This window comes from Equus asinus, chromosome 2 (genome assembly GCF_041296235.1).
Source record: "Equus asinus isolate D_3611 breed Donkey chromosome 2, EquAss-T2T_v2, whole genome shotgun sequence".
NCBI classification, from domain to species: Eukaryota; Metazoa; Chordata; class Mammalia; order Perissodactyla; family Equidae; genus Equus; species Equus asinus.
The window spans coordinates 52,239,332-52,262,571 of record NC_091791.1 but is presented as its reverse complement, the minus strand read 5'-3'; the positions used below and the strand labels follow the sequence as shown (position 1 = coordinate 52,262,571).

Sequence of the window (23,240 nt, the reverse complement as noted above, 5' to 3'; positions counted from 1 at the left end):
GCAGTGACACTGTGTGAGTGAGCTGCCTCCAGGAGCCCAGGGACTGCAGCTTTGACTCAGCCAGCCCCCAAACGCTTTGGGCCGCCTTGGGAGGGATGCAGGCAGAAGGCACCCCGCGCAGAGGGCGTGCCTCAAAAACCACCAGCCTAAACCCTAAGCTAGGTCAGGCGAGCTCAGCGATTGACACTTTCACTACAGCCCCGCCCACTGTGGTGCAGCTCCGCCCACGTCCCAAACTGCCTTAAGTCGGCCCGCAGCTCCCCACTTCCCAGCCCGCAGTGAGAACTCGGGCTCCGCAAACCGGCGCGGGAGGCGCGGGGCACGGGGTGCCCACTGCGCGTGCGCCCGACTTGGTACGGCCCCCTCTCCCTGCGCCCGACTTGGTACGGCCGGGCGGTTGGCGTCCTCCGCGGCTCCAGCCTGCGGCGGGCTTTTCAAATCATACCTTTGGAGGAGTGGCGGCGGCCGGGCTGCGGCGCTGGAGATGGAGGGGCAGACCCTGAGGGGTCCCGAGCTCGGCCTTGCGGGGCTTCCCGCCCAGCAGGTGAGTGAGAGGGGGCCCAGCTTCCAGTCCTCCCGCCGTTGTTTGGTCTTGTCGGGAAAGGCCTCGCTCCGCGTTTCGTCTTCAGCCGCGGCCAGAAACAAAGGGAAGGAGTAGGAGACTGCACTTTTGAGGGGCTAACGGAGCTGGGAAGCCCCCTTCTCGGCCCCCTCCGCCGAAGCCCGATTTCTTAGGGAGGAAACAGGCCGCAATGGGGAAGCGATACCAGCGTCCCGCCGCGCGTTTCCGAGCGCACCTGTCCACTCCTCTGCGCCCCACGGTTTGGACACTGATACTTTGCGAGTGTAGGTGAGGCAGGGGGATGCCCGGGATTTCTAAGAATCTCCCCGAGGCCAGTGCAGGACAGTTTGCTTACTACTGGATTTTATGGAAAGCACGGTTACCAGAGCGATGTCTCCACCCAGCAGTGAAGACTTTAGCTCCCTACCTTCCTCTTTGAGGTCAGTAAGCATCACCGTTGAATGCTCAATGGGTGCCCTCATTACATGATCATTGTTCTCACTGTGTAAAGCACTAGACATCAACTACTGCCGCAGGTGCGCTTTGCACTCCTTATTAACTAAAGACAAGTCTTTTGACTCCATAAAGCCTTTGTTGGCTAGAGTAGTAGCGTCTGACCAGAGAGGTTTTCTCTGTGTGTAAAGTACAGGCGTGTACTAAAGGAAGTTGCATGGAGAACACAAAACTATTAGCACAATAGCCCTTTTTTTTAAAAGACCCCAATACGTTTAAAAGCATCCATACACTCAACAATTCATCCTACTTGTGTCAGCCCTCCCAGATCCACATCCATTCACCTTAGAGCAGGGGAGGAGGGGTCATACTTCCCTATGTATGTTAATCTGACTCGGTTAGGGATCAGCAAACTACTGTAAAAGGACAGATAGTAAATATTTTTCAGCTTTGATGGCCACACGGTCACTGTTGAAATTAGTCAGCTCTGCCGTTGTAGCTTGAAAATAGCCGTAGACAGTATGAATGGGTGTGACTGTGCTCCAGTACAGCTTTATTTACAAAAGAAGGCACTGGCCAGGGTGTAGTCTGCTGGACCCTGCTCTCACGGATGGAATGCTAATATTAACGTCTGCTAGATATTTCTCATTTCTTTAATGAATATTTAACCTTACAAAGTTTTTTTTTAAACACTGACTTTACATTCCCTTTCTCTACTATTTCCCAAGCCTCTATAATTTTATGAAGTCTGTATCAAAAAGTGATGAAGAGGGGCTGGCCTGGTGGCACAGCGGTTAAGTTTGTGCGCTCCGCACAACTTAGGCAGCCTGGGGTTCACTGGTTCAGATCCTGGGCGTGGACCTACGCACCACTTCGCAAGCCATGCTTTGGCAGGTGTCCCACATATAAAGTCGGGGAAGATGGGCACAGATGTTGGCTCAGGACTGATCTTCCTCAGCAAAAAGAGGAGGATTGGCAGCAGATGTTAGCTCAGGGCTAATCTTCCTCAAAAAAAAAAAAAAAGTGATGATGAGAAGACAGTCTTCATTTACAAGATGAAAATCCCAGAAGCCCAAACCGATTCCTTTTAATGTGGCTGTGGCCACCTACTGGTTCCTTAAGGTTGCTGCAGTGTTCCAGATTGCTGTGGAATATTTCAAGTAGTCCAGCAGTGCTTCTCTGCCCTGGTTGCACTTTGAATCACCAGAGGAATTGTAAAAAAAAAAAAAAAAAAAAAAGTGCTCAGGCTCCACCTCCAAAGATCCAGTTGTTTTGGGGTAGGTCATAAGCTTAGTTACTTTTATAAAGCCCTTTGTCTCTGCCCGAGGTGATTCTAATGTGCAGCTGGCTTTCAGAACCACTGCGCTGGTTCAACTGCTGCCTCACTGTAGCATTTAAAAAGCAAAATTGAATTTAATGGCTCCAGATGGTATTTGTTTATATTTGAGTTGTGGGGTAAAGCTATTCATCCCAGCTTCAAGTTGCTCCCTGTGTGCACTCTCCAATGCTAACCAGCCTGCCAGAGTTTATTTCTATAGACATATGGATCACATAGATAATTCTTGTAATTAATTACTAATTACATTAAAGAAGAATTTACTTTGGGTCTGACAAGTCATAAAAAGATAAAATGGAGTGGTTGAAGTTCAGTCATGTTTAAAGAAGGAAAACCAGCAAATGACTACATTTATATAGTACACCAGTTTTGAGTTAGACTACAAAAAGAAGGTTTTTATGTGGTGATTACATGATGTAATTACACAAGGTAATTAAACAGATCTGTTTTCTGCATGTGAATAGTACATTTGATTGATTTAGATAGTCAAGTTAAATCATCTACTGCAGTTGCTCTTTTTGGGTAATCTTCATACACTATTGCTCTCCTAAGTTACAGCTTTCCTTTTTGAAAAGATTGTCTTTTTAATATCTGGAAGTTTTGTTATTAGATTCCCTTTACATTTTTTGATATAGATTTTAATCCAATTACAAAGTAAATGATAGCATTCATTTTTTTTCCCACAGAAGCCAGGATGACCATTTTATTTTTAGAAATAGATGTACTGGAGCATTATTACATGTTTGTAGTATAGTAAAGAGTATCTGATGATTTATAGTTTTTAAAAAGCCACTGTGAGTTAAATCAGAATAGTATGTTTCAGTTTATAGAATTTTAATATTACACATGAAATTAGTTTATAGGATTAGGCCATTACAAGATCATTGTATGGAATAAAAGACTTTCAGAACTAAAATGATTTGGTAGTTTGATGGTGACTCTTTAAAATAAATATATTCAACTATATTCTAAATGTCTGTTCCAGGTAGCTAAAGCTTCTGGCATTTTCTAAGCCCAGTGCTTTCACTCTGTTGCTTCTGAGATTGTTTTTATGTTTGTTACCATGACAAATAGCCTATTACCTCCCTGCTGCTAAAGCTTAGTTCCTTTATTCAGCATCTGCTCTTTTAGGACGTTTGTCCTTGGTTAATTCAGCGTCATCACCACCTCTTGGTATTTCACAATGGATCTTATATAATATGTACGTGTGCTGTATTGTTTACATTAATTAGTATATGATCATATTAGTTTCTTGAGGCTGCCATAACAAATTACCAAAACTGGGTCGCTTCAAACAACAGAAATTATTCTCTCATAGTTCTGGAGACCAGAAGTCTGAAATCAAGGTGTTCTCCCACTGAAGGCCCTGGGGAAGAATCCTTCCTCACCTTTTCATGCCTCTGGTCCTTGGTGCTTCTTGGCTTGTAGACTCATTACTCCAATGTCTGCCTGCGTCTTCATGTGGAGTTCTCTCTGTGTCTCTGTCTTCACATGGCTTTCCCATAAGGAGCAGTCATTGCATTTAGGGTCCACACTAATCCAGTATGACCTCATCTTAACTAATTACATCTGCAAAACCTTATATCCAAATAAGACCACATTCTGAGGTTCTGGGAGGACAGGAATATTTGGGAGACACTATTCAATCTCGTACAATTATGATAAGAATATGTATATTTCTCATCTTTGTTCTGTTTATTCGGTAGATTATAAAGACTTTCTAATAAAGCAAGAAATTAACGTTTTGCAAAAAAAAAAAGATTAACGTTTTGCAAAGACCATTTTGAAATAGCTATATTTTTAATATACTATCATACATTAAAACTTTGTTACTTTCCCAATATGGTATAAAATTGTAGTGATATCTGGTATATTTTCCATCTATTAGGAGTAAAAAAAAATGTAATTTTGGATTTTTGCTATCTTTTAAAATGCTTTTCTCTCTCTCTTTTTTAAGGACTGCTGCATTCAAGAAAAAATAGATTTAGAAATTCGAATGCGGGAAGGAATATGGAAACTCCTTTCTCTGAGCACTCAGAAAGACCAGATTTTGCATGCAGTTAAGAATCTTATGGTGTGCAATGCTCGAATAATGGCTTACACACTGGAGCTACGGAAATTAGAAGAGCAGATTGCAAATCAAACTGGAAGATGGTTAGTAGCATAGTTTACCAGTGGCTTCTAATGTACTTAAATATTTGAATTAAAAACACGATATAATTTAAGCTTGAGGTCAAATATCAAATCACCAAAGCTTTTAAAAAGTCCCTGAAGTAGCCTCTGATATCGTAAACATTTTGGCAGCAGAGCTCAGAGTAAACTTACTATTAAGGTGGCACTTTTCACCGGGCAGCTTCGTTGTTAAGTGAAGTGGTTAGGAAGCAAGGATTGAGGGAATATTTTAAGAAGAGGGACCAAAACTGATAATTGAGTATATAGAAATTAAAGTAAAAAAAAACCTAATTGCTTGAAAATGGTCCAATAAAGAAGATACTGTCTGAGGGTAATGGAAACTTAGATGTAGAGATCGAAATGAATGGGCAGCAAAATTAAAAAGATACAAAACCTTATGAATGAAAGGGAACTTAAAAATCTGCCAGCTTATCCCCTTCATATAGTGAACATAAGTCCCAGAGAGGCAAGTGACTTATTCAAGGACATGTAACTAGCTAGTGACAGAAGCTAATGAGAGGTTACTTAGGATTTTCCAAGTGACTTCTGATCCTTGTTCTCTCTGTCACTCTCTGCTGCCCTTTTGGATCAGGTCTAGGATTTGTTAATGAAATTTATATCCTGTGTTCTGTCACTGCATGCTGCCCTGTTGGATCAGGTCTAGGATTTGTGTGTGAAATTTACATGCTATCCTGTTTATAATGCCAAATCTTATTTGGACCTAAGAATTGATTCAATTTAGTGGTGAGATTTGGTTTCTTTTTTAATATAGATGGTCCTGCATCACCCATTGTTGATCAATCATAAAGCTCTAGCACTAGTGAAAAGTTCCTTTTTAGACATTAGTGGCCGTTGGGCTGTTCATGGTGCATTTCCATTAAATTCTTGAAAACACAGGTCAGAGAAAGAGATTTCTGTAAAAATAAAATAATGATGAGATCATGATATAATAAAGACTTGTGTACAAGGTACCTAATATTTATTAGCTGTATTGCCTTGGGATAGCTATTTAATCTCTTTCCGCCTCAATTCTTTCATTACAGTTGGCATGATAATATTTACATTTTGAAAATTGATTATATAATTAAAAACCTAACGTAGTAACTTCTACATAATTAGTACTCAACAAATGTTGAGTAATTTTCATTATTATTTATCCCTGGCATTATAAAATGAAATTATTCCAGTGTCATAATCTAGAAAAATATTTTTCAGATAGACATACATTCTTTTAAGTCAGTGCTTCTGAAACTGAGTCACATGTATCACTGAGAGTACATGATTATGTGTCAGGAGATATGCAAAGCCATAGAATAAATATGGCATGAATTTTTAAGATAAAGCATGATAAATTTGGAATTGTGGCATAGTTATGGGTTATGTTCTCATGGGGATATATGTTCCTTCTCACCAGCCTTTATAAGGATATTTTGTCAAGGAGGGGCTGTTTCAGTGGACAAGTTCGAGAAGTACTGGTTTAAGTACAGTGTGGGACTAAACACTCAGTATTATATCATCTCTCAGTTATATGGAATTCCTCTGGGAATCATATCTGCCCTCCGTATTTATAATGCATTGTGAATTGTTCAATGGAAGTTCTTTCAAACTGGCTTCTTTGTTATTTTGACTTGCCTTTATAGTCTTTAAGAACTTCCTTACTTTCTGGCACATAAAGATAACACAGGCTTACCTGGTATTTTCTGTGCCTTCAGACCTAGAATCAGTTATTTCTCTAATGAGTCCAGGTTCCCTTTAATGGTGAGTGGTGTTTTGAAACCAAGATCTGGGCATTAGGTGTACTCATTGTTACTGGGGATCACTGCTTTTATGCCTTTTTGGTGGATGTAGCTTTGGGAGAGACTTTTAAAACAATCATGAGTTTATAATGATCTTTATAGGTTTTTGTTTTCTTGAATTATTTTATTTTATATTTATATCTCTTATGCTGAAAATCTTAATTTCTAAATAATAGTAATATGTTTCCTTATTTGTTTTATACTATGATTATGTAAAATAGTTTCATCATTTTAGTACTAGTGTAATTACTGACAGTAAATGCACCTAGGTAAGTTCAAGATTTCTTTGCAGTTCCTTTCCAACATACAGAAATTATGAAAGTTTTCCAGTATATAGAAAAGTTGAAAGAATTGTACAGTGAAGACCATATACCCACCACCTAGATTCTACAATTAATATTTTACTGTATTTGCTCTATCCTGTATCTTTCCTTTATTCATCCATCAGTTCATCTTATGTTTTGTGATGCATTTCAAGGAAAGTTCTTTTTGTGTGTGTCTGTGTGTGTGTGTATACATATAAATATATATATACGTTCCTGTAGTTAGTGAATCAGGAGACTACGTTAAAAGTTACTTGATGTAATCTTTTTCTCTCTGTATGGTCATGTTATCAGTTTCATAAACTGAATCATTTGTTACTTGTTTCAGTTCGGGTTTGCCTTTTTTTTACTTCTGAATAAATTATACTTTTTGGATATGTTGTGTTTCTTTTTTCCCAATTCCCAACTAGGAGTACTTGTCTCTACCCCTACTCCAAGAGACAACCACTGTTCTGAATTTTTTCTGCCATAGGTTTTGCCTGTTCTAGAACTTAGTAGAAATGGAATTGTCCATTTGTGCTCTGTTCTTTCCTTCAGCATACTTTTGAGACTCATCATGTAACTTGCATGTGTCATTGATTTGTTCCTCCTGATCGATAAGTAGTATTCCATTGTATGAATGCATCTATTCCCTTCTTCTGCTGTTGACTCTTCTCCAGTTTCTTCCTGCTTTTAGTTGCTTGCCGGTCCCTTCAGGCAGTTCTTTTTTGAATAGTTTTTCCAGATTTTATATTTTTTTCTGTGGGAGAGCTTCTCTGATATGAGCTTCTCTAACTTTACCAAAAGATGAATTCATTTTGTTGCATTTTGATCAAATAAATTTTTATTTTTTCTACTTTACGGAATATTTTGATATTTTCTTTCTGACGTCATATTGTCAATTTTCATGAGCTTTTGAAGTCAAATATTCTTTTTCCCACAGTACCAAATTTGATATATATGTTCAGAAGATCTGTTATTGATTGTTTTTAAGGTTTTCTGTAGCCTTGCTTATTTTTTGACCACTTGAACTATCTTGGACTGAAAGAACTAAGTTAAGATTTTTGTGGGGCCGTCCCAGTGGCACAGCGGTTAAGTGCGCACATTCCACTTTGGTGGCCTGGGGTTTGCTGGTTTAGATCCCGGGTGCGGACATGGCACCGCTTGGCAAGCCATGCTGTGGTAGGCGTCCTGTATATAAAGTAGAGGAAGATGGGCACAGATGTGAGCTCAGGGCCAGTCTTCCTCAGCAAAAAGAGGAGGATTGGCGGCAGATGTTAGCTCAGGGCTAATCTTCCTCAAAAAAAAAAAAAAAAAAGGATTTTTGTTATTAAGGCTCTGCTGTCTTATCCTTGTATATCCTGTACTTTTTCTTTTATGAAACATTTGGTACTTTAGTACTTGTTATATTTTCATCGTCATCTGCAGCCTTTAGCATTGTACAGTTTCCTTTTGTTGTTGTTGTCTCATAATGCTTTTGGACCTGAGTTCTACAGTTGCCTGATAACAAGATCCTATCCTCTGCTTTCTTATTGTTTGCATTTGTTTGGTATATCTTTGTCCATCTCTTTATTTTAGCCTGTCTGAATCACTTTGTTGAAGGTGTGTTTCTTTTTTTTTTTTTTTGAAAGATTGGTACCTGAGCTAACATCTGTTGCCAGTCATCATCATCCTCTTTTTTTTTCTTCTTCTCCCTAAAGCCCCCAGTACATAGTTGTATATTCTAGTTGTGGGTCCTTCTGGCTCTGCTGTGTGGGATGCTGTGTCACCATGGCTTGATGAGCGGTGCTAGGTCCATGCCTAGGATTCAAACTGGTGAAACCCTGGGCTGCCGAAGCAGAGCACATAAACTTAACTATTTGGCCACGGGGCCAGCTCCAGAAGATGTGTTTCTTGTATTCATCCCCAAATTGGGTTTTACATTATGAGCCTATCTGAAAATCCTTTTACTAGAGGAGTTAAGCCTATTTACTTTTATATTACTGATATGGTTGGTTTCAGCCTTGTCATATTCTTTTATATTAAGTTATGTGTATTATATTATAATTATGGTTTGTCTTTTACCATGTGGTCTATTTTCTTTGCTCTTTTTAAATTTTTTTTTTAAGTAGAGTTTTATTGGTCATAGTACTTTCTAGAACTTTATATTTTAAAACTATGTACTAATAACTTTATAATGACCTTAGCTCTTTTTTTCCTTACTTAGGCTTTTACTCTTTTGTTTTTCTGCTTTAAATGTTTTGTTTTGTTCCCACTTATTATCTGTGTGGAGATCAATGAACTTATCCTACTTTCCCATTTCTTCCTTCTCTACTTTGCTACCTTTTTCTTTTTTTTTTACCCTCCCCAAAGTCCCAGTGCGTAGCTGTCAGTCCTCCTAGTCCTTCTGTGTGAGCTCTCCCCACAGCATGGCCACTGACACGTGAATGGTGTGGTTCTGCACCCTGGAGCCAGGTCTAGGCCGTTGAAGAGGAGCACACTGAACTTTAACCGCTAAGCCATCAGGGCTGGCTCTACCTTTTTTTCTAGGTTGTATTATTTCTCCTTTGGTGGAGTGGATAGTATTCACATACTAATCTTGTACTTGTGTCTCCACCTTTGTTTTAGTCTTTGATCGGCAATTAAGTATGGATTCACTACCTATCCTTTTGTTGTACTTTTCAAAATCATCTCTTGCTTGGAGGGAGCTCATGAACTAGTAGAGTCCTCAACATGAGTACAGTTTTCTTCACATTCTTGCATGTTTAAAGTGCTTTTCTTCAGTTTTGGTACTTAAAGGGCATCTTGGCTGGATACAAAATCATTGGCCAGCACTTTATTTCTTTGAGTTTCTTGAAAACCTTGCTCCATTCTTGTCTTGTTATCAACAAATCTAATGTCTAATTTTTTTTCTTTTTAAACGACTGATTGTATTCCTTTGTAAATGACTTAGTCTTTTTGTCTGGAGGCTGAAAATACTTTTCTGTATCTTAAAGTCCAATAATATTACTGGGATATGTCTAAGACTGAGCATTTTTGCTTGCATAAGACCCTTTCAATATGTAGATTCAGTTCTTCTACTTTCAGAAAGTTTTCCCAGAGTTAAAGCCCCCAAAATAAAGCATTTATGTGGTATTTTTTTTTCCTGAGGAAGATTGACCCTGAGCTACATCTGTTACTGATCTTCCTCTTTTTGCTTGAGGAAGATTGTCACTGAGCTAACATCTGTGCCAGTCTTCCTCTACTTTGTATGTGGGACACCACCACAGTGTGGCTTGATGAACGGTGTGTAGGTCCACACCAGAGATCCAAACCCACGAACCCTGGGCCACTGAAGCCAAGTCTGCAGACTTAACCACTACGCCACTGGATGGCCCCAATAAAACATTGATTTTATCTCACTATTTTGTTTCTCTTATTTAAGGACTCCAGTTGCACTTAAATTGGATCTTCTTTGCCTATCTTCAATGTCTATCACTTTCTCTTTGATGTTTTTAAACCCTTTATTTCATTTTTGTTCTTTTGGTTCTTTTCATCCTCATCCACTATGTCTCTTAGTGTACTCTCAGTTTTATCTCTTCATCCTTGGGCACCTTGTATTTTACTCTTCATTTCAGAAATGATTTTGTTTTTTCTGATTTCTTTCCTTGTTCTTTCCTCTCATTTTTTCTTCTTTTTGTCTATTTACCTGTTGTTTGTCCTTTACTAGTCTGAAAGTTTAGATTTCAGATCTCTGGTTTCCTTCATATTTGCAATAGCTTATTTAACTGCAGTTAATTCATTTTGGAGTATTGTGTTACAATTTTGTTATTTTATATTTTTCAGAGAGTGGTTGGTAGAGTATTTTTATCAGCTAAAGCATTTTGATTCTTTCTACTTTCATTTTATAGTACCTTTCTATGGATGTCTGGATCCTTTTTTTGTCCCTAGTGAAATATATAGGATGTAGGATTTTCCTGGGCCAAGTGATGAGGAAGTAGGTAGAAGAGCTTCTTGATTTCTTAGTTCAAGAGTGTTTTCTATTATTGGAACTGTGAACAGCTGCTTCTTTAATAAATGGTGCCTTTTGGGATGTTAGTAGGTTGGTTTTATGATTGTTTGATACTATTCTGTTTCTTGGGATTTTTAGTTTCAATTGCTTTCTTCTTTTTGTTTTTCCATGGCCAAGCTTTCAGAGTTTACCTCCCACATTGTGTGTGTCTCTTTTCCACAAGACTAACTTATTCTGAACCAGAATTCTTTTGGAGCCCCTTCCTGTCTACTCCCCAGGAACCAATGCTATGGTATCCACCAAGTCTTATATCCATTCTCTTTTCTTCTGGAGGAGAACACAAGCTGATATTATTTGTGTTTTGCAATGCATACCTGACTCTTTACTTGGGTAAGGCGTTCAGGAGCTGGCTTTGATGGTTTCAATAGTTAATTTCCCCACTTACATGTAAATTGAAGTCTCTGTTTTCCAGTTATCCTGTAAGTGTGGGATATAGATGATTTTATTTGCTTTCCTTGTTGACCTGAAAGCTTTTGTAGGATGCCTGAAGAGATTCTGATTTGGGTAGTTACCATTATTTTGCAGGAACTGGGAAGTCATACTCTGATCAGTTTAACAAATGCTTTAAAGGTGCAAATGTGTGTCTTCCACATAAGCTCCAAGTTAAATACTGAGGACAAAAATATAAATATAGTCAGCCTTTCCTATCTGCAGATTCTGCATCTGTGGATTCAGTAACCCATAAATTGAAAGGTCTGTGATGGTTGCCTTGGTACTGAACATGTACCGACTTTTTTCCCTGTCATTATTCCCTAAACAACACAGCATAGCAAGTATTTACATAGCATTTACATTGTGTTAGCTATTATAAGTAATTTAGAGATTATTTAAAGTATATAGGAGGATGTGCATGGATTATATGTGAATACTATGCCATTTTATATAAGATACTTGAGCATCCTTGCATTTTAGTATCCTTGGGGGATCCTGGAACCAATCCTTAGTGGCTACCTAGGGAGGATTGTACTCACAAAGTAATCTTTGTATTTGTGTAACATTTTAAGAATGGTATAGAATACATATAAAATATTGTTTCATTTAGAAGCTAAGGTAGGAAGATATTTCCCCCCTTTTACAGATGAGAATACTGAGGCTAAGAGGTTAAGAGCAACTCTTTAACATAAATAGTTATTGATGGGTAAGAGTCAAACCTAAAACTTTAGCCTAAATCTACTAAATCTACTGCCTGCTCCATCAAAATGACCATCTCCTATTTCACTTCATTCAGTATTCACTAAGTATTTATTGAGTGCCTTAGAACGCACTGAGCTGTATACCAGGCACTGGTGATTCAACAGTGAACAAAATAGACCAAAAAAAAAATCCCTATGCTTAGAACTTACATTTTAACAATGATATTCTCCCCTGCCCCAGCCTGTCAATCTCTCTCTTGTCTTAACTTCTGAGATACTTTATTTGGCTTTGTAAAGATAATACTAGTCAAAGTCATTTATAGGACCTAATTATGTCTATTATTCAACAGAATTATGATTTTTAATAATGCCATAATAACAATATAGTTTCTTATTCTCCAGTTGCCTAGTTTATTGCTTATATACTATAACTTTAAAAAAAGAAAAGAAAAAATATAGGTTACAAGTGAAAATTGTATACTCCAGGTATTTCTACAATAAAACATGGTATGGTAAAGGCATTATTGATTTTATTTTTAAAACTTTATGTTGTTTGTTGTCTGTTGAAAAGAGTTTGTTAGGTCAAGGTTTGAAAGAGAAAGCTCATCTTCCCAAAATAAGATACTTATGACGGTATTAATTTTGTACCACATAGTTTTAGGATGGTTTAAAATTCCATGTTAAGCATTTCTGAGTGTTTTAGTTCTCACTTATTTGCATAAAAGGTGAAGGATGTTATAACCTGCTTTCAAATAATAGAATCTCATTTAGAATGCTTTTAGTACTTCATTAAGAAAATATAAAATACTTTCATCGTTATGCTGTTTCTCATTATAGCTTGTTAATTTTGACAAAGAAATGCTATTTTAAATTCTCATATGGAACAATATTGAATTAGATAATCTATATTTACTCAGTCAATTTTAATACAGATTTTTGAGCAACAAAGTGGCTGATTGGCACCCTCTGTTGGTCATTTTATTTACCTACAGGAAGAAATAAAATTAATAAAACAAAGTTAAAAGTTTGTCTTTTATACTTTTATGTTTTCTTTTAAATTAGCATTTATAAATCTCACCAAAATAGTACTCTAAGCTGGGTTCATGAGAATAAGATACACTGTTATTTAGCTATGCTTTTGTTTGGATAATTTTGTGGTTATTTCTTTTTCCTCAGGCTGGCTCACTAATTGTAGCGTTTAGAATTGGCATTGACATTGCAGATTTTCAAACAAGTATTTATTTAACTGTAGCAAACTATTAGCTACAGTAGCACGTTATTAAACAGATAATGTTTAACAATTTTATTGTCAATTTGGGTTAATTAGAAAAACATCACATTTTAGCACCCTAAATAACAGTTTGAGGAGTTATTTGAATTGAAAATAATTCAAGCTTCAGAAAAATCAGGCTGAATTACTTCAGTTCATCTCTCATTTTTTCAAAGACAGACTTAATTCTGTATGATTATATGTTTAATTGGATTTATATTATAGTTTGATAATATTTGTATATAATAAGTTTCTTGACTGGTCCTGGAAATCCTTTGCAAATAATTTATAATTACAGAGAAGGAAACTGTACTCTGCCAGGTAGTTGCATAGTTTGGAGGGGAAATTTTTTTTTTTGGTAAATATTCAGCAAGTTTGCTTTTGGTGGTTCTAATATTTCAGAATTTCACTTGCCTGCCAAAGTCTCAAGTTTAATCCAATTTAATAATACCTAATGAATCTCAACTTTAGCATAATCTATGACCTATTCCATAATACTCAAATTACTCACCATATTAGAACTTCCTTGTATTTTTTCAGTGAAGTAAGTATTTTAAGAATTTGTATTATGCATTACTCATATAGAAGGTGTTTTTAGAAATATTACTTACAAATGCCAACCAACTGTGTTCATATTGTATTTCTTGTGCCAATTTGAGGAAATTCAAATTTGTGTTTGATTTCTAGTGAGTCTTTTAAGTGTATTATTTTCACCAAAATATAGTAGACTATTCAACTGAACTTTTTACTCTGATGAACTAATAAGCAAGCTACTGTTCTCCAACATGACAAACTAAACTTGAGTATAAAATATTGTACTTGACTCTTTTTTGAATTTATGATTGAATGTAACATTATTTTGAAATAATCAATGAGTACTTTTATTTTTCACTGAGTAAATTCCCTATCTTAACTTAAATACCACTATGACCATAAACTAATTAGATAGGATTCTGAGAATTTATGGCTTTAAGTTTACTACATTACTTTAATTATAACTCGTGTGCGATTCTGTAAATACCATATTAATGTCCCATATAACGTTATCAACTTAAGTATGTAAGTAAATTACTTTAGCTAATTTGGGGTATATTTCGCCTATAATACTTGTGTGTTTAACCCAGTAAGGGAGTACAAAAAAGTAGGCTGATATAGTTTGTTTTCAAATTTGGACACATGATATTGAATACGTATGAGATCTTTTTAACAAACCTACTGAAATGCAATGAGGTGGTGTCATACTCTTCTGAAAATTAGATAGATAAACTTCAAACTCCCACCCAGTCTTTCTCCAAAGCCCTCTTAGAATCAAACAGTATTCAAATGAAAAGTTTCTATCTTATCACATATTTGAAGTACCTAATTAAATTAACCAACAGTAAATTAGCTAACCAGATTAAATAAAGACCAAAAAAGGTTTAAAGAAGAATACTCTTGGAAATATTACGCTAGAAATGGAATGCTAATGTCTAAATGCAGCTTATTAGGAAATAGGATATTGGAGAAATACTGAAGGATGGGATTGATTTGGTCTAGGAGGAGATAACTGTTTTGGAAGGTTTTTTTTATGGTAATAGTATATTCTAAAGTCAAATCTGGAAGTGTCTTATATCCCAAGAATTTCCTTTGAGATTTTTTCTATTGTCATGATAATATTTTCCTCTCCACATTTTATTCTCTCTACAGAGCCACTCCCTTCCTTTCCCACCTTAGGTAATTTATTGTTTTAGTTTATGCTTAGCTTTTTGGAATTTGAAAGAAATGAAATATGATATTACCGCATATAAATATGTAGCAGAGAGTAACTTTTGACATTTTTTAGATTTTATGAGGACAAGGTACTCCTAGGCAGGAAGTTCATGATTGGAAAGTTCATTAGCTCTTTCAGGCAACTATAATCTGGGAAACTAGCAATGTAATTTATGAAATGGTGATCCAGGATGTTAATAGATCCTGGGACCTGGACAAGTATTGTACATCTTGTTTATAAATGTAGGTGACCATGAAATTTCATTGTAGAGTAAACCAGTATATAATCATCAGGGAATGTAAAGCTTATATGAAAAATCAAAGAGAATGGCTAATTATATTTCTCTTAGAGCCAGTTAACTATTGACTAAACATCTTCAAGTTTGACTAGTTGTTGACAAAACATCTTAAAGTTTGAGTCAAGCAATTTATATTAATTGGAAATCATTATTATTCATGGATATATGTTTGTTTTTAATATTTAGGCATTTGTGAAAGATTCTTAAAATAATTGCTTATTAGAAAAGATCTTTTTTTCATTAGGTTTTTTCCTTTTGACAGTGATGCGAATTTTGAAAGTGAGGAACGAACAGCATGTAAAGGAAAGATTGCCATATCAGGTATGTTATAGATGGATCGTTTTTATATTGCTGAATAAAGTCTATAAGGCAAGTTTCTAGAGTTGGTGGGTTTTCTTAATTCCCTGTGTCCATTCTCTTCCTTCCTTTTGTTTTGTGTACCTCTATCAGAATATTTATTCTAAAACACTTTTTTCATCATTATGCTCTTCATTTGTATAGAATTTTACAGTTTGGGAGAACTGTTTCATATACATTACATATGATATGCAGTTTTCTTCTCAGTGCAGCTTTGTGAAATAAGCAGGGTAGTTCTCTTTTCTACAAACTCAGAGGTTAAAGGACTTCCTGTAAGTGGTTGAGCTGGGCTGCAAACTCAAGTCTTTTGACTCTCCATTCCTTTCCTGCTGAGAAGTTTCAATAATGTTTTTAATGTCTAGGCTAGAAGTTCCATGAGGGTTGGAACTATGTTTATTTTGTTCATCACTATATACCCAGAAGCCAACACAGTGCGTGCACATAGTAATTGCTCAGCGAAAGTTGATTGGATGGATGACTGTTCTTCATTGCCTGTAGGAGAAAGACCAAACTGTTCCCCCCAGAGTTTTCCATTCTGACCCAGCTATTTTTCCAGCCATTATCTTCCACTACTCCTATACATAAACTGTCTGCTTTAGCAAGACATTTCTCTCCCTGTTCTGTCAACACACCCCATGCTTCTTACACCCAATTAGCTTTTGAAATAACAATATTATCTTCAGGGTCTATAAAGCCTTCTCTGTTATCATTCCAGCTAGAAATGAGATTTCCCTTCTCTGAATTCCTGATGCAGTTAGAAGACCCTTTACCACTAGATGGCACTTTTGCTGTGTTGTCTCAGTTTCTCCAAAGTGTTAAGGAAGCTAAAGACAATGGCTTGGAGATGCCACTGATTGAAGTGAATACGTGGCTGACTCGGGTATACACTAGTTAGAGAATGCACCTTTTACAAATCTTATCTCATAAGTACATTTTGGAAACAACAGACCTCCATCAGTCCTTAAGTAATAGCTAGGTTGTTTCATTGACCAAAAGCCCTGTTCTCTTAGCTCCAGGGAGCCTGCTGCTGCATTTCAGGCCCTCTCACCCAAGGGACTGTTTTTAAAAATGTCTCTATGGATAAACAAAAATTCTCATACAGGAAGGCTAGACCTGAATTTTACATAGGACATATTGTCCTAAATCAGAGGAATTGCCCTCAGCAAAAAGATTCTTCAGAAAAATAACTGGACTATATAAAACTCTGTTGCTTGTTTTGTAGTTATTTATATTCATGTTTTTATCTTCCCAGTTATAAGACTGAAATAAAAATTAAAAAATGTTTTTTATCTTATATCCTTTTGATGCCACACATAGTACTTTTACATAGTAGTTCACTGTGTTCAATAGATTTTAATGTGAAGAAATTATAGATCTTTAAAGGAGATTTTCTAAAAATACTTAAACATAATCCTTCGTTTCTTTCTTCTGAGGTAGTACCACTCAGTACACAAATGGGATATGTTAACTTGCTGTTGAAGACTCAAATGACGTGATAGAGTTAATAACATCTATTGTCATTTCTTAACAGTTTATTGACTGCAGCAATTCATGAAATTAGCATTAACTGTACATTTAGAAGAGTCCTTAAGTAAAAGCATTTAAAGTAAGAGAAAACAATTTTCCTGACCACAAAATACTCAAGTGTAGAAATTAAGCTTATTTCTGCATGTGTTCTTTCTTTCCAAAAGATAATTTTAAATTAAGGAACTGAAAGTCTCAGAAAATGGGATACATATGTAATTTTGTTTCATCTTTGCTTAGACTTAATTATATCTTGTCTGTGTATTTGTAAAAAATAAAAACACAAAGGAAATTAAAAACGAATTCACCTTTATAAGTCCATTTTCTTTTGATGATGGGATGAAAATGTGACTTGCTTTGATCAAAATGAATATTTGCAACAAAATTTCATAATGTTGAAAAAAATTTCATAATGTTTCTGAGAGTACATTGATCGCCAGGAGATACCTGGTTTTCCATTTCCAGCTTCACCACTCAAGGATCAGATCTTTATAAAAGTAAAAAGAATAATTGAGATTTATCCTGATTATTTCTGCTAAACACCAAATGATTGCATCGTGATAATTGTCTCAGCTTATTCATTGACTGTTAATTCAATGACCAAAGCCAAATCAGTTCACAAAAGTGCCTCAGTTCTCCCTTTTGAAAATGATAGACTTCTAGGACCTAATATCATCAAGTTAGCCATCCTATTATGGCTATTTCAGTTTACCATTAAAATGTCAGTGAAGACCAAAAAAAAACAAGACAAAGGTAAGAGTGCTGTAAACTAAAACTGAGTCAAGCATTTACTAGAATCTGGAAGGAATTTGTACTATTTGAAACTGAATTAAGAAACATAGCCAGTGGGTTACACATCCTTTGCCATCTGAACAGTACATGACCACTTGGGAAAAAGATGAGAAATGTCCACCTTCTCCTCTGGAGGATCTGACATAGCTCTGCGTGGGAAAGGGCAAGACTGACCCACAGGCTGTGGATGCCCAGCAAAGAAAGTCAGGGCCCATGCTTCTCCAAGGTAGTGTAAATAGTTAATACAACCCTAATAGAAGAAGAACAGCTGTGAACAAGGACAGTTGTGAAATGAAATGAGTCAGCAACTGCGGTCAAGCAAGAAGCAGGCTCTTTGACAAGATATCAGCCAAGTCGTAATTATAAGACAATAAGGCAATCCCATTTAAAATCAAGAGCAAAATAATAATGTTTATTATATCAATATAATTTAACACATTTTAGAAATTCTAGCTAAAAGAGTAAGATGAAACTATTGAAAAGAAATAAATTGAATACTGTTTGAAGGTAATAGATTGCAGACCTAGAAAATCCAAGGAAATTTACTCAAATACTATTTGAATTAAGAAAGAATTCAGTAAAAGTGGCTAGATTCAAGATAAATATACAAAAAGTGGTAGCTGCTCTCAAAACCAGCGGTAACTTGTTAGAGAATATGGTAGCAAAAAAGATCTCCTTTACAATAAAGACAGCAAAAGCAAAAACATTAAATACCTCCAAGAGTAACCTTAATAAAAATGTACAGATAATTGCATCATGCTACTCTGTGTAGAGACAGAATGTTACCAAATTATCAGTTCCCAAATTAATTTTGATAATAGAATTCTAATAAAACATTTTGGAAGGGGAATTTTGACAAAATATTTCTAAAATTCACATTAAGAAATTTGCAAGTGAGAATAAAATATTTTTGGAAGAATATATTTCTAACATAGTACAATATAAAGGTTCAATGGTTATAGTAGTATGGTGTTGGTATTAGAATAGACAGTAATTGATAAATGACTCAATTATATCCATAAAGCATATAACCAGGGAACAGACACTCAGAGTGGCATATATAATAAAGATGGCATCATTAAATCAGTGGGGAGGAGAAGGCCTCCTAAATATATAAATTGAGCTGGGACAATTATTTTTATAAGAAGAATATTTATATTTTTACCTCACATACCCAAAATTCTCACATAGATTAAATAACTTTTTTCTTTTTTAAAGATTGGCACCTGAGCTAACATCTGTTGCCAATCCTTTTTTTTTCCCCTTCTTCTCCCCAAAGCCCCCCAATACATAGTTGTATATTCTAGTCGTGAGTGCCTCTGGTTGTGCTATGTGGGACATCACCTCAGCACGGCTAGATGAGCAGTGCCATGTCCACGCCTGGGATAGGAACCAGCAAAACCCTGGGCCGCCGAAATGAAGTGCGTGAACTTAAGCACTCAGGTCATGGGGCTGGCCCCCTAAACAATTAACTCTTAAAAGAGTTAAAATCGAGAAAATGCAAATCTAAACAATTAAATCCTGTCTTTTGACTATTACATTGGTAAATATATTTTAAAAATTATTGTTGGACGAGATATATGTAAAGTGGCACATGAGGAGAACTCAATAAGTAATAATTTTTAATCAAAACTGCTAAGGCAGCAATGGGAAGGGCACTCATTCACACCTACCTGGTTGGGCAGGGTAGAATGAAGGAGTGATATAAGGCTTTTCTAGAAAGGAAATTGGAAATAGGCATTAAGAACCTTAAAAATAGAATTCTAAACAAAAATGCAGACAAGGATCCTGGGGTCCTGAAAAGGAAGCACAACATAAATGTGGCTTATGTTCAAAAAGATTTGTAATTATTTGAAAGTGGCATAATTAATAGGTATGAAAAACATGCACCTAAACTTCCTAAGTGTAACAGGGAAGTGTCTTCAACAGAGAAATTTTCCACAAAGGTTTGAGGAGTTTTTGTACTGTCTCAGGAATTAAAAACAACTTCACTTACCTTTGAGATCTCTACTCTGCTGAGTTACACTGTAATTCACGCATATTAATCTATTTGCAAGAACCTTGATCCTCTAACTTTGAAAATGTGTAGATAGCGTAGGAATGTCAGAGGAAAATCGTTATTACTGTTAAACTAGTATTAAAAGTCAAGGGAAGAATGAAGGAAACTAGGAAGGAAAAACTTTATGTCAAAGCCTCTAGATTAACTTCTGGAATAAGGATCATTAACAATTACTTTAGAGGTTGAAGAATGTGTGAATGAGAGAAAATGTGTTTAGATCACTTTTAGAACATATGCCCTTTTCTTGGCCTGAAAGAAGTAATGCATTTCTCTTTTTAGTTTTCTTTCTTAAGGGAAATGCCACAGTTTGTAACTTGAATATACAAAGATCTGCAGACAAGTTCCATCTTCTTACTGGAAAGAGCTTGGATCTGTTTTTCAAGACCTCGGTCTCCCAAAAACCAATGATCTTACACGAGTCATTTAATTTTCTTCATCTTTAAAGTTTGCATATTGAATAAAAGTTCTAAAGTCCTTTCTCCTTCTACTATTCTATGATTTTGAAATGTATTTGATTACATTTGCTGCTACTGCTTACCCAAAATAGAAATTTAACGTTGGGTATCCCATAATTCACCTATTTCAAAAACATAGGTCAAAATGGAAGTGGTATGGCATAAGCTTATTACAGACCTTACTTAATAAATTAAGTTCTTGAATTATAGTTGGTGGTTTTTTAGCAAATTATTTAAATAAGTGTAACAGATTTTATATTCCTAGTCTAAGCTATTTTTAAGAGAAAATATCACCTGTGTTAGAATATTTAAATAATAAATTGTATGTTTGCTTTAATGGTCAGAATCTATTATAGAATCCAGAGGTTCATTTCATTCTAAGAAATTAATTTACCAAAATTAATTACTTGTCATTTTTCCCCCTCCCTTATAGATATTCGAATACCATTAATGTGGAAAGACTCTGATCATTTCAGCAATAAAGAACGTATGTATGATTTTAATTGGTAATTGAAATGTTTACCGTATAGTAAATTTGTGATTATTGGGAGAAAAAGCTGCTTCCATACTGAAATAAATTGATGTCATTTGACAGAATAAGCAGAATCTTGCTGAACTGTTTTTCTGATTTTTAGTATAACTATGTTGTAATTGCTTGATACTAATTAAGATAATGCATATCTCATGTACTTTTAGTCATTGATAGGAACCTGTGCAAGGACGGTAAGTAACGGGTTGTGGGGAAAGGACATGTGGAACAAAAGAAAATGTTTAAGGAGTAAAGATGAAGACAACATTTCTTCTATTTGACCAGAATCTGGTATATCTTTTTCTGCCTTGTTTTGTTATTTTAGATTATTTAACAGAATGGAAGAGGGAAAGATTTTTAGCTTGATCTGATTTTTCTTTCTCCATCAGCATTTTATGGCTTTGTATAGTCTTCACAAATCCATGTATTGCTTAGGTCATGAAAATTAACCTCAAATGGTTTCTAGCTGTTAGAGGCAAAGCCGAAAAGATATGATAATCCTTTATCTTTCTTGTCTATTGTGATAGCTTTGTTCCTCATACTGTAAAAACTGAATCATATTGAGCATAATTAGTTTTATATGAAGACTCCAAAATCAGGTTAGTGTATTTGTTATTCAATTAGGAAATTTAATTTACTTTACAAAGGAATAGATGTGGGAATTAAGTACATCTTTCTGATTACTATAGAGAATAAGTTTTTCCAAAGAGCTACATTTTCTCAATAATGAGGATTTAGTCCTTTAATCACCTAATACTTTTTTAAAATATCACCAAATTAAAAGGCTCAGCAGCTATGTTTTTGGTATTCACATGTCTACTTTTTATTATTTTTGTGGTTTCCTCCCTTGCTGTTAGTTTGGTGGAAAATGTTTTGCTGTTGTTAATGTGCCTGCGCTTAACCTCTTATAATAGAAAACTTCTTTTTCTTAAATAGACTTGGAAACCAAAATGACAGAAGTATTAGTATATATATAATAATACATTTGCTATTAATTAAAGCTTAAGAAGTTTTCTAGGAATAAAATTTCTGAGTTTGGTGGTTACTTTACGCTGCTAAGAGGCCTATATTTTTAACTTTACTTTTTGATGCTCCCTGGTTTAATTATTATGTTCTAGTTGGGTAGGGTATTGATATATACTGACCAAACAGTCGCTATAAACAGTTAAGGATTACAATGTATGAAAATAAGAATCTATTGCTACTTTTCTTCATTTTCAAGTAGTTTTTAACATAAGCGTGATTTATCGCATGGATCATTGCTTAAAATGTTGTTTTTCTTCTCTAGGATCACAGCGCTATGCCATTTTTTGTTTATTCAAAATGGGAGCTGAAGTTTTTGATACTGACATGGTGATTGTGGATAAAAAAATCACAGATATATGTTTTGAAAATGTAACTATATTGTAAGTGTTTTTTAATCTTCAAAGAATGAAAATAATCTAAAATTCTACCTTTTTTAAAAGAAGGCAAAATTACTGGGTCTTTTTTTTTAAAGATTGGCACCTGAGCTAACAACTGTTGCCAATCTTTTTTTTTTTTTTCCTGCTTTTTCTCCCCAAATCCCTCCAGTACATAGCTGTATATTTTGTTGTGGGTCCTTCTAGTCGTGGCATGTGGGACGCCACCTCAACATGTCCTGACGAGTGGTGCCGTGTCTGCGCCCAGGATCCGAATCAGCGAAACCCTGGGCCACCGAAGTGGAGCACGCAAACTTAACCACTCGACCATGCGGCCGGCCCCTGGGTCTTTGGATTATTTTTGAAGCATGAAGATCTTTAAATGTTTAAATTGATTTTGAAAATTACTTTACTCAAAAGAAGCCTATTTCTGCATTTTCAATTTTCCGAAAATAAAATAAAATGAAAAATCATGTAATATTAGTAGTAAATATTTGGCTCATTTGATATGATAAATTTTTATTAATTTTTATAAATATGTGTAATTTCATTATTAACTAAGCTATGAATACAGTGGAATTTCATTATAACATTATATAGAGTGAATTTGGGCATAACACAGGTTCTTATATCTCACATAGGAGATTTAGTTACAGAAATACTAAAATACTTTGTAAGATAGTCCTGAAATATGTACCATAGGAAAAGCACTTTAGTAAAATTTTGAGATGTCCTTTTTCTTACAGTGTACTTCTTTCATGTTCTCCAAAACAATAAAAAATTGGGTGATCCTCAGGGCTGTTTTTATTGCCCCTGCTCTTTTACAAGCTCGTTTTATAGTGGTCATAATACAGAACCAGAAAGAACTCTTCAGGTAGCCATAGAAATCATTTTTAACTAACGTAAGCTTTTCCTGGCTTCTTTCAAAGGTTCTATTGGCCTAAATCAGTATGTGTTGTATTTCTTTCAGGGTTTCAAAGATACTATCTTCATATCTAAATAGTAATACCTACTTAACTATT

General features: G+C 35.5%; 1 protein-coding gene across 2 annotated transcripts in view; it reads left to right on the top strand.

Moving 5' to 3' along the window:
* The first annotated feature begins 238 nt into the window (after positions 1-238).
* RTKN2 (rhotekin 2) overlaps positions 239-23,240 on the top strand; it is a 78,433-nt gene continuing 55,431 nt past the window's right edge. The window contains exons 1-5 of one of the 2 annotated variants that reach the window (XM_014833412.3): positions 239-544; positions 4,309-4,505; positions 15,365-15,423; positions 20,723-20,776; positions 22,107-22,224. In XM_014833412.3, coding sequence (XP_014688898.1) covers positions 485-544; positions 4,309-4,505; positions 15,365-15,423; positions 20,723-20,776; positions 22,107-22,224 — 488 coding nt within the window. In that variant the 5' untranslated portion in view covers positions 239-484. The remainder of the gene's footprint in view (positions 545-4,308; positions 4,506-15,364; positions 15,424-20,722; positions 20,777-22,106; positions 22,225-23,240) is intronic. The other variant, XM_014833413.3, reaches the window with a different exon arrangement.